This window comes from Canis lupus, chromosome X, assembly GCF_003254725.2.
Source record: "Canis lupus dingo isolate Sandy chromosome X, ASM325472v2, whole genome shotgun sequence".
Lineage (NCBI taxonomy): Eukaryota > Metazoa > Chordata > Mammalia > Carnivora > Canidae > Canis > Canis lupus.
Window position 1 is genome coordinate 17,609,850 of NC_064281.1, and position 12,634 is coordinate 17,622,483.

The following is a 12,634-nucleotide window of genomic DNA, read 5'->3' on the forward strand; positions in this document are numbered from 1 at the left end:
CTGACAGGGTCAGGGAGGCGGACACGTGACCCGCCATCTTCACTAGCTTAAAGGGAACAGCAACCCCCGAGCAGCGCCGGAGAGAATACAGAGCCAACAGCAGGGAGGGCCAAAGCCTCAGAAATCGCTAGGGGGCTGGCAGCCCGCCCGGAGCCGACGCCCACACCTCTGCGGCCGGGTGTCCCACGAAAATAAGCCCCCGCACCCTCTTCCGGTGCGCACATGGCCGGCTGTGTGCTTTAAGGAAGGGTCCGGAGGGAAACGGCGCCGCCGCGAGAAAGGAGCCGGCGACAGCTTGGTTCCTGCGCGGATGCTGGGGCCGTAGGCACCGCGCTTTCGGCTGCTTGCGGCTCGCAGGGAGGAGGACGCCGCGGCCCGCTTTCCCTCCGCCGCCTCCGCCACTGCCATGATTCCAGTGTCGCTGGTGGTAGTGGTGGTGGGCGGCTGGACTGCCGTCTACCTGACCGACTTGGTGCTGAAGGTGAGGGCCACGGGCCTAAAGCCCAAGCCCGCGGTGTCCGGGGCCGGGGCGCAAGGCCCCAGGCCTTTCCTCCCGCTGCCTCGCGCCTCCCGGGCTGGGAGCCGCGGGGCCGACACCCACGTGCGCCCTTTCGCGTGGCGCCCGCGCCCCGTGGGGTAAATAACACACGGCGGCCGCGGGAGGGGTGTGGCGGTCTGCGCAGCCGCCGCAGTCGCACTGCGGGGCGGTCCGGGCCCCGCCGCCTTCGGGTCCTGCCCGGGAGGTGCCCGTAGTGGGCTCGGGGCGGCCGGGGCTTGGGCAGGCCCCGCGGCACTGCCCCCGGGAGGTAAACTAAAAGTCCGCCTAGGAAAGGCATTGCTTTCCCTCATTGCCTTTAAGGCCGCGACCCTGCAAAGACGGTGGTACTGCAGTGAACCTAAATCCGGTTGTGATTTAGACCAGCGGTCTCCAACTTTTAAAGTGCATACAATCCGCTGGACTTCCTGTTAAAATTCGCTGTCTGATTCAGCAGGTTGGGGGCGGGGCCTAGGATTGTGCGTTTGTAACCAGTTCCCAGGTGCTGCCAGTGCAGTTAGTGCACAGACCATACCTCTAAGCAGCGTACCGAGGTCACAGGATTTAGAGAACTAGTTTCTGACTCCAATTCCGATTTGCACCCTGCACCCACTTCTTCACGCTAACCTCTTTCCCCCACCCCACACACCCGGGTGCGCGGTCCACTCTTCAGCTATTTGGGAAGCGTAGCAAAAACAATGCACAATTGTCCTATCGCGTGTTTCAAGCAACCTTTGGAATTGAATAGCGGGGTGGGGGCGTAGGGGGGTGGAGGTAATGATACAGTCATTACAACATACAGATTTTATTCCACAGTACAGTTCTCATATGTTTAATAAAACCTTCATGTTACGAATACCACTTTAAATAAGAGTATTAGAGTTTAGTATTGTGTGTTTTAGGTGTAACAGTAAAATGAAATGATACTTGTGCCTCTTTGTGCATTTCAGCTTGCAGAGTGAGGAGGTTTTACAGTAGAGTCCTTAGAGCAAGAGCTGGGTTCAGCCACTTCTCAGCCTTTGTGACCTTGGCCAAATTACTCTCTGTGCCTCGGTTTCTTCATCTTCAAAATGGAGGTAATAATAGTAAGGATCTTCCGAGGTTGTAGAGAGGGTTACAGTGGTTCATACACATAAAGCTTTGCTACTGAACCTGAAAATCAAGGACCAGCAGCACTCGCATCATCTGGTAGCTTGTCAGAAATGTAGAATCTCAGGCCTTATCTCTGACCTACAGAATCAGAATCTGCATCTTTCCAAGATTCTCAGGTGCTTCCTCTGCAGGTACTTAGCATAGTGTTTAGTATATCATAGCAGCACTGGTCACTGCTTCTTTAAACAGTGATTCTGTTCAGAATAAAACAAAGCCGCATGATTTCTTCGTGTTGCATATGTGACAAAAACCCAAAATAAAAAGAACTTTTCAAACCTCCACAGTCTCTTGTCAAGTGTGTGAGGTGATCAGGTTACTTTAATTTCAGTAACAGCCCCTAGTTCCCCAAACAGAGCACTATTCCTTGACCAAAAAACCTAACTCTTACTCAGAATATCTGCCTGGGGAATTGGAGAGACCTCAAGTTTAGGAGTCTACACCTTCAGCTTCTCTGCTTCCAACTTGCTCTGCTGTTCCACATTTGAGTCTTCTAGGATTTACTCAGTAGACTTATACTGAAGGGTTGTGTTGCTCTACTTTTCCAAGTCTGGGAAAACAAGCAAGTTTTTAAGACTTCACCTGAAGACTTAGAACAGAGAATACTACAGATCTAAAGGCAAGCAAACAGATACCTGTATCAGTCAAGCCATTTTTTTATGACTGTGATAGGGCTGAAATATCCTTCTAGAGACAGACTTCTCAGATGGATGAATATCAGTATGACAAAATACTTAACAGTACTTACGGTAACTGAGGGGTAATAGGGGTCAACGTCAGGGTATATAAAACAACCTTATGTTATCCAAAATCCTACATTACTCAAGGACTTAAGACATCCCTAAAGATAAAACTTGTGAGGTTGTGTATAAGCAGCTATCCCCTCAACTCTGAAAAATGTTTTAAGTTTCTAAGACCAACATGGCTTTACAGCAGTTTTGTACTTTTATATAATCAAAGGCAGCCTAATTTCTTAGGGTTGTTGCTCATAAGAGGATAGAAAACATTGATTCCAACTAACTTGACCCCTGTGTGGGATTGTTGGATTTTTTTTTTAATTATAACATAAGACTTCCTTTTGTGGTGACAAGGCTTCTAGACTTCTGCTGCCCAGTGTGGTAGCCACCAACTACAAGGAGTGCTAGAACATTTGAAGTGGCACCAGTCCAAATTGAAATGTGCAATAACACTAACACTGGATACAGAAACCTATGTACAAATAAGTAAATGGAATGGAAATATTTTAATAGTTTGTTATATGTTGAAATGATAGTATCTTATTTTTAGTTTAAAAATATATTTAAATTGATCAGTCTCTGTTTACTTGTTAAAGTTCATCTACTAGAAAATTTAAAATTACATTTGTGGCTTGCATTTGTGGCTCACATATTTCTATTGGACAGTGCTCCTGTAAGAGCTCAGCAACCTTTTTCTGTAAAGGGCCAGATAAGGATTTTAGGCTTTGTGAACCACATAGCATCTCTGTTACATATTCTTGTTTTTTGTCTTTTTTTATAATCCCTTAAAAAATGTAAAAACTGTCCTTCACTCACAGGCTATCCAAAAACAGGCTGTGTTATGGTGTCCCTGGTTGTCTCAGTCAAGTTCAAGCCCCACATTAGGCATAGAGATTACTTTAAAACAAAAATGGGCTGTAGACCACATTTAGCCCATGGGCCATAGTTTACCAGACCCTAACCTCAACAGATCAGCTTAATATCCTGAAGAATAAACATAAGGCTTTTAAATTTTAAGTATCTGGGTAGTCAATATCTTGCTCTCCTGTAGAAAAGACTTTTTGATTTTCTTAAACATCATACATGTTCTTCAAAACTGAGTGACGTGGAACTTTTCTTTTTTTCCTAGTCATCTGTGTATTTTAAGCATTCTTATGAAGACTGGCTGGAAAACAATGGATTGAGCATCTCCCCTTTTCACATAAGATGGCAAACTGCTGTTTTCAATCGTGCCTTTTACAGTTGGGGACGGCGGAAAGCAAGGATGCTTTACCAGTGGTATTCTTCATTTTCTTTTTTTTTTTTTTTTGGTTTAAATTAGTCATGATCATGAGAAGTGCTTGTTAAATGAACTACTTCCATAATTTTCCAATCTACTGAGTTTTAAAATGTTGGCTGTATAAAATTCTTCTGGTTTTATATAAACTTAGGGGATTACATCATTGTGCTTTGGCATACATTAAAAATCAAGGTTCTATATCTTGATCTGAGTGGTAGATACATGGGTGCACATGTAAAAATTCTGTGAACTGTACATATGAGACTTGTGCACTTCACTGTGTAAGTTACACACTATTAGAAATGCAAAAACAGGGACACCTGGGTGGCTCAGCAGTTGAGCCTCTGCCTTCAGCTCCAGGCATGATCCTGGGATCCAGGATCGAGTCCCACATCAGGCTCCTTACAGAGAGCCTGCCTCTCCCTCTGCCTCTGTCTCTGCCTCTTTCTCTGTGTCTCTCGTAAATAAATAAATAAAATCTTAAGAAAAAAAAAAAGAAATGCAAAAACAAAGAAAAATGAAAAGAAAAAGAGCATTTTCCATCAGGAAACTAATTCTGTAGAATTCTGTCCCCCATCATCACACATAGAAACAAAGGCCCTGGAAGTCATAGGATGCCCAAAAGTCTGCAGGCTTTCTCTATACTGCTTTTGTGATACCCCTCCAGGGGAATGACATTTAAGATATTTCACAACCAGTAAGGCATATAACAAACCAATTGGGAAAATGGCCCACCACATTGTAGCAGCAGGGCTCTGGAGTCCCCTGGCCATGCCAGGCATACCCCTTTAGTTTAATAAATTTCTTAAATCAAGGAGCATATATTTATTGTTAAGAGGTTTATAATGATCTCTGGGACACCCTAGAGACTAATAGGTTTTGTAGTTGGCAGAATAGAGTGTGGGCATGGGAGGCTTTTGTCTAAATTCCTTTTTATTAGAAATGTAGCTCCAGATAGAGCGCTAAATGTAAGTAATCAGATCATTAAAGAGCAAAAAATGCAATAGCAGATCAAACAATATAGAAAAAAAGAAAATAATAAAGAGCAGAAATTAGTGAAATAAAAACTATATGGAAAGAAAATCAGCAAAGCCAAGTATGGTTCTTTGAAAAGATTAATAAAACTAATAAACCCCCCCAAAAAAACTAATAAACCCTTTCCATAATATGAAGAAGAAAAGAAAATACAAGTAAAAATCAGAATTGAATGGTTATTACAAAAAAATAATAAAAAGTAGTAAGCATTAGTAAGGATGCAGAGAAAAGGGAACCCTGGTACACTGTTGATGGTAATAAATATTGGTGCAACCACTGTGGAAAACAATATGGAGGTTCGTCAAAAAAACTAAAATACCACCAGATGGTAGCTACACTTGTAGTGAGCATAGCAGCATAATGTATACATTTGTTGAATCATTCTGTTGTATACTGAAAGTAAGGTAACATTATATGTCAACTATACTTCAATTTAAAAAAAAAAATAGAAGAAGAAGAAATACCAAAAGATCCAGTATTTCCACTACTACATATTTAAAGGAAACAAAAACACTGATTCAAAAAGATATATGCACCCCTTTGTTTATTGTAGCATTATTTACAATAGCTGTGATATGGAAGCAGCCCATGTCCATCAATAGATGAATGGAGGGGGATCCCTGGGTGGCGCAGCGGTTTAGCGCCTGCCTTTGGCCCAGGGCGTGATCCTGGAGACCTGGGATCAAATCCCACGTCGGGCTCCCGGGGCATGGAGCCTGCCTATGTCTCTGCCTCTCTCTCTCTCTCTCTCTCTCTCCCTCTCTCTGTGACTATCATAAATAAATAATAATTTTAAAAAAAATAGATGAATGGAGGGGCACCTGGGTGGCTCAGTCAGTTAAGTGTTCAACTCTCGATTTCAGCTCAGGTCATGATCTCAGGGTCATAAAATTGAGCTCCGTGTCAGGCTATGCACTGGATATGGAGCCAAAAAAAAAAAAAAAAAGAATGGATAAAGAGAATGTGATATATATATATATATATATATATATATATATATATATATATATATAATATTAGTCATAAAAAAGAATAAGATCTTGCCATCCATTTGCAACTACATGGATGGACATACAGGGTATTCTAAGTGAAAAAAGTTAGGGAAAGAAATACTATATGATTCCACTTATATGTGGAATGTAAAAACAAAAATGAACACCCAAACAAAAACTAAGCAGAGTCTTAAATACAGAGAACAAACTGTTAGTTGCCAGACAGGAGGTGAGTAGAGGGATGGGTGAAATAAATAAAGGGGATTAAGAGCTACAAATTTCCAGTTACAAAATAAGTCACAAGAGATAAAAAGCAGAGGATAGGGAATATAGTCCACAATACTGTAATAATATTGTATGGTGACTACACTTAAAGTGAGTATTGAATAATACATAGAATCAATATGTGGTATACCTGAAACTAATAAAATGTTATATGTTAATTGTACTTCAATTTTAAAAAGTCAGAATTGGGGACGCCTGGGTGGCTTAGTCATTGAGCGATCATAAAATAGAGCTAAAAGAAAATGCAAACAAAACTGGTATATGAAAAAAGAAATGGATGTCTATAAAGTCAAAAGAGCTTTCATAATTACATGAGAACAAGATCAAAACAATTCTGTGTAAATGGGCAAAAGACATGAAACAAACTTCTTTTTAAAAAAAATTTTTTTTAAAGATTTCATTTATTCATGAGAGAGAGAGAGGCAGAGACCTAGGCAGAGGGAGAAGCAGGCTAGGCTCCCCATGGGGAGCTCAATGCAGGACTTGATCCCAGGACCCTGGGATTATGACCTGAGCGAAAGACAAATGCTCAACCACTGGGCCACCCAGGTGTCCCAGGAAACAAACTTTGTATTGAGAACAATAGTCAGCCTCTTCAGTGATGAGAGAATTAGAAAGTATTACAACTGCTTAAAGACATCAGTGCCTGTGTTCAATCACATACCTCAAGTTCAGTTAGGGAAATGAGGCAGAGTTATTGAAATTCTGTGTTTTTTTTTAAGTTATTGAAATTCTTATCCATTATTTTGAAACTATGAAATGTGGCAGGTCGATGAATTTGTTAACCCATGAATTGTGAGGAATCGTATGTTTATGTGATTTTGTTTCCTCCTGACAGGTTCAATTTTGGAATGGTGTTTGGCATCATTGCCATGTTCAGCTCTTTTTTCCTCCTTGGGAGAACGCTGATGCAGACTTTGGCACAAATGATGGCTGACTCTCCCTCTTATTCTTCTTCCTCTTCTTCCTCTTCCTTTTCTTCTTCCTCCTCTTCCTCTTCATCATCTTCCTCTTCTTCCTCTTCTTCCTCCTCTTCCTCCTCCTCCTCACTTCACAATGACCAAGTGCTACAAGTTGTGGTAAGTACCTTTCTTTTTTGCTTTAAGTTTATTGTACCACAAATATAAGATATTTCTTCTGGTTAACATTACTCCTATCCATATTCTAAATATGGAAATCAATGAAAAGTCTCACGGTTTTTCAAATTACCGGCTTAATCAAAAATATTAATAGGAATATAGTAAATTTTTGTTGCTATATGTAGTAGTAGTAATAGAACAAATTCACCAGCGTCAAGACTGTCAACAATTACACCGGTATATGATTTAATTCATGTTGTCTTCTTGAGGTGTTAAATGATTGTTTCTATCAAGGAATAAGTTTGCCTCTTTAAGATCTCTATACCATATAAATAAATTGCATTTTAACCCTATGTAAAGTGTTCCCCTTTCTGCTTCATGGCTTTCAGACTTTAACCAATAATATCCTTTTATTTAAAGATATAAGACCTTGAATGGTCACTGTGACTTCCTGATGTGAAGAATAATGTGCTGAGTTTTACTCCTTTGACTATAAGCTATTTATAATAATTCTCACTTGAAAGCACATGCATAAACCTGTACCTTCCTGATGCATGTCTCCAGAGTTTGGAAGGGTGCTTTACCATTGACTAACTTTTATTTCAAATTGTTTACATGTATAGTTTTTTATTTCCCTGAGTTGTGGGTGTTCTGTTCTTAATCATGCTCTTATTAATGGAGTAGACTATTTAAGAGCTAGTTACAGATTTTTTTAACTCTTTTGTGTGTGTGTGTGTGTGTGGTTTCTACTAGATGGGGCCACTATCGGGAAGTTTAGAAGTCATTTGTAGAGAATGATAATGAATCTATCCTATGGTCATAGCTCTTTTTTAGGGGTTCAAAGGATTTGCCAGGTGAGGCCTCAGAAGAGATGATTTATTTCTTCAACATTTACTAAGTGTAGTCTGCCTACTGGCTCTGTGCTGAGTCCTACTTATATGGGGAACAAGATCCAATCCTAGCACTCAGGGAGCTTTTAGTCTAGAAGGAGAGCTACTGTGATTGTGCTACAGTTGGACAGAGTTCAAGGTGCTGTAGGAACAGAGAAAAGGCATGCTGAGATGTCCCTGGTACTGGGAAGAGAGGAGAGAAGAGCTTCATGGGAAGGGTGAAGAGAGTCCCCATAGCCTCTCAGGAAAGATGGCAATTGAGCATCCCAGTAACAGAGGGAACCATATTTGCCTATTTAAGATCTTTATACTGTGTAAATAAATTTCATTTTAAACCTATGTAAAGTGTTCCCCTTTAGGGAGAGGGGAATAATAGAGTAATAATGAAACCTAAGTAATATACTGTGCTTCCTGAGTGAGGTTTTTTTGCCCATTTTATTTTATTCTTGCAACAATCTAGAGGGAAGTATCTCATCACAGATGAGAAAACCAAGGAAGAGACATGTTAAGTCACTAGCCTGTAATCACAGCTCGTAAGTGGTGGATCCATCATTCACCCACCACTGACCTCAGAGCCATTATGCTCTACTCCCTAAAGAAAGACCAATAATGGGGATCTCTGGGTGGCTCAGCGGTTTGGCGCCTGCCTTCAGCCCAGGATGTGATCCTGGAGTCCCGGGATCAGGTCCCATGTTGGGCTCCCTGCATGGAGTCTGCTTCTCCCTCTGCCTGTCTCTCTCTCTCTCTCTCTCTCTCTCTCTCTCTCTCATAAATAAATAAAATCTTTTTTTTTTAAAAAAAAGAAAGACCAGTAATTCTTTAAAGAACTACAAAGTCACTTTCACCTGTGTCTAGGAGGTATATGGTACAGAAGATAAGATGGGAAATATAGATAGGGTCTGGGTTATGAAATACTATTCTAAGAAGTTTTTATTTGGGGGGTTATTGGGCTAGTTCAGTGAGGCTGCAGTCATCCTAAATTCTCAGGCTACACAATTGGTTACTGTTTGCCAAAGAGGATAGTAGAGAAAGAAGCAAGTTGGGAGGAAATGTGATCATTCACCTGTCTCCTTGCTAGGATTAGAATGGCAAGGTGTTCAGAGAATAAATTATTTCTTTCTACTTCTCAGTTTATTAATAGAGCTCACAAAAATATTGACTCTGTTAGGAGAGTCCTGCTTTAGAACCATGAAAAGGTCAGCTGTTCTCTGTAGTCCACTGTGCATATTTATGTATACATTTAAGAATGTTCTGTCTCCTGAGTTTGATAGGAGTTCTTGTAGCTCAGAGAACATACTATTTACATTATAATTCCTACAGCCTCATTCAGTATTAATTTCCAAAAACCTGGTACTCTATGTCATTGAGAGATCAGAATTCTGGTACATCTAATACCCTCTATAATCATGGCCAAGACAGATGGGCAGTCACATACTGTTGCCAGCAAATAAGATCTGCCATCTGTTAGTATAGTCACACACCCAAATCCTTACCTTATCTCATCATTACATCCAGAAAATAATAAAGCAACAGGGGCACCTTGGTGGCTCAGTCAGTTAACATCCAACTCTTAATTTCAGCTCAGGTCATGATCTCAGGGTTATGAGATCAAACCCTGCTTTGGACTCTGTGCTCAGCATGGAACCTGCTTGACATTATCTCTCTCCCTCTCCTTCTGCCCCTCCCCCCAGTGGTGCTCTTTTGCGCATGCGCGCGCGCTCTCTCTCTCTCTCTCTCTCTCTCTCTCTCTCTCTCTCAAATACATAAAATGTTTTGAAATAGTAATAAAGGAACCACTGTCCTATTGAATCAAGCCTACTGATTAATTTGAAATAAAGATAAAATAAGATACATACTTTGTGATATAGAGAGAATGTATAAGAATGAATCTTAAGTATGTAAACTTAGAAGAAGGGTCAGAGAAAAGGAAACCACTGATCTGAACAGGCGGACACCTAACACCATGGAGTGGAGCAGGTATGCAGAAGAACGCACCCAGATATTCTTAGAAAGAGTTGCTTAGTAGGGTCTCAGTAAAGAGAACTTCAGATAATGAGTGTCATTAAAATATTCATATCTTTTGATCATTTATTTCCACATCTAGGACTCTAGTTTTAAGGAACTACGGAAAAAATAGTATTCATCTAATTCTTACCCTAATATGGAAAAAATAGTATTCATCAAATTCTTATCCTAACATTATTTCTTATTACAAAGAATTGGAAACAACCACAGTGTGTAATCGAGAAGTGCTTAAGTTATGGGATTGTTACACAGTGCAACGTTATGCATATGTTAAAAATGAAGGTTATGAAAACTAGTTTCATAACTAGGGAAAAGACACTTGCAATTAATGAATTTAGAAAGTGATCCAAGCAACATTGTTTGAATCTCCTTTTTAGCCTCTAAGGAGACTTAAAAAGTGAAATTCCTCTATGCACAAAAATAAATTCCAATTGAATTAAAATTGAAACACAAAATCATAAGCCCTTCAAAGACAAAAAAACGGGTTTCTACTTACATGAATACAGAATTCAGATGAAATAGGGACGCCTGGGTGGCTCAGCGGTTGAGTGTCTGCCTTTAGCTCAGGGCATGATCCCAGGGTCCAGGATCAAGTCCCGCATCAGGCTCCTTACAGGGAGCCTGTATGTCTCTGCTTGCCTGTGTCTCTGCTTCTCTCTCTGTGTCGCTCATGAATGAATGAATAAAATCTTAAAAAGAATTAGGACAAAATAAGCATAACATTAATGGTAGAAACCATGAATATTAATAGATTTGATGACATAAAAATTTTTGTATATCAAAAAACTAAAAGCAAAATAAATTAAAAGGCAAAAGACCTTGGGAATACATCTATCTATGACTAATCGTTGATATTCGAAGTGATCTTACAGAGCAATAAGAACAAAAGACCATGCTACAAGAAAAAAATGGACAAGTCATGAGTAGGTTACTCACAAAAGACCTATCAGTATCAGAAGTAGAGGAAAAGTTGAGCTTTAATAATCATCAAAGAAATATAAATCAAACAATGAGATGCTTTTTATTTCCCTCAAGATTTGAATAAAATAAGTTTGCCCAAGGTTATGGAAGGGTCTGCTTCTGGAGAACAGTTTGATAGGTATCAAACTTCTTTAAATTGTGTGTAATGATAGCATATATTACCCTCTCAGTAAAGCATAATACTAAACATGGGACAAGGATTATCTCATTAAATCCTCAAAATTACCCTTTTATGTAAACATGGTTCTTTGCATTTTAATAATGAGGAAATTGCAATGCTGGGGGAAATAATTCAAACTTCCTTGAGGTCACTTATCTAGTTAGAGATGGATCCAGAATGTCAAACCCAAGTGTCATGTCTGTCTTCAGAGCCTGAACCAACCATGCTTGTCTAAGAATTTATTCCCCCCAAATATTTGAATATATGTGTCCAAATGTGTTTATCACAGTATTATAAGAGGAGAAACTTTTAAAACAAATGCCTGTCTATTTTATAGAATGCAATACAGCTATTTAAAAATAATGAGGGGCGCCTGGGTGGCTCCATTCCTTAAGCATCTACCTTCAGCTCAGGTCATGATCCTGAGGTCCTGGGATTGAGCCTCACCTTGGGCTCCCTGTTCAGCAGGGAATCTGCTTCTCCCTCTCCCTCTGCAACTCCCCTCTGCTCGTGCTCTCTCTCTCTCAAATAAAATCTTTTTTAAAAAAAAGTCACGTTGACCCAGAAAACACTCATGGAAAAAATATTTGTGATACTAAGTGAAAGAGGCAGGTTTTAAAACCTTATTTATAATAAAAGTATAATTTTTAAAAATACACATACATGAAAAGACTAGGAGGACATAAATTAAAACATTGAGAATGGTAATGGGTTTTGGTTTTGTGTTTTGGGAGCAGGGTTATAGGCTTCTGTTTTCTTTGATTTTTCCAGTTTTCCTACTTTAAACACATTTTATAATTAAAATAATAAGACAGAGGAGGAATTTCCTCCAGAGGGATACTTTTAGGGTCCAACTTCTGGACTATGAGAAATAGATGTTCAGTGTGTAAATAATATTAATGATGCCTGGCATGCCCCACTTAACTTTATTTATGGAATTTCTCCTTAGTAGATGACATAAGTTGCAAGTGATTATTTATCTTACAAGACAGTTCTTGGGTATCTAAAAACCTTGACCATGCAGCCCTTACAGTAGCAAATTGGCCTTGTATATGCAGTAATACATATATGCACACCATCTTAAGAGCAAGTGATTGCAAGACAACTTCTGCTTCTTCATAGGCCCTTGATATGTCTGTATGTTTCAAATAACTTTCTGCATTTAATTTTAATGTAATACTTATTATTCTGGTACTATTTTTTCTGACCAATGTATTTGACAGATTGTTATAATAAAAGAAAAGGAGGGCATGGGGAGGCCTGGGTGGCTCAGCAGTTTAGTGCCTGCCTTTGGCCCAGGGCGTGATCCTGGAGTCCCGGGATTGAGTCCCACAATGGGCTCCCTGCATGGAGCCTGCTTCTCCCACTGCCTGTGTCTCTGCCTGTGTCTCTGTGTCTCTCATGAATAAATAAATTAATTTATTTATTTTATTTTATTTTATTATTTTTTTTTAATTTTTTTTTTTTTATGATAGTCACACACAGAG

General features: G+C 39.9%; 1 protein-coding gene across 4 annotated transcripts in view; it reads left to right on the forward strand.

Moving 5' to 3' along the window:
• Window positions 1-252: 252 nt before the first annotated feature.
• The window catches only part of MBTPS2 (membrane bound transcription factor peptidase, site 2), a 63,776-nt gene continuing 51,394 nt past the window's right edge, over window positions 253-12,634 (forward strand). For 3 of the 4 annotated variants that reach the window (XR_003132754.3, XR_003132753.3, XM_025438488.3), the window contains exons 1-3: window positions 253-481; window positions 3,551-3,699; window positions 6,851-7,091. Coding sequence is in view for 2 of the 4 variants with exons in the window: in XM_025438488.3 (XP_025294273.1) it covers window positions 407-481; window positions 3,551-3,699; window positions 6,851-7,091 (465 nt within the window). In the remaining 2 variants the exon portion in view is untranslated. Of the gene's footprint in view, window positions 482-1,485; window positions 1,612-3,550; window positions 3,700-6,850; window positions 7,092-12,634 lie in introns of all 4 variants that reach the window. The other variant, XM_025438507.3, reaches the window with a different exon arrangement.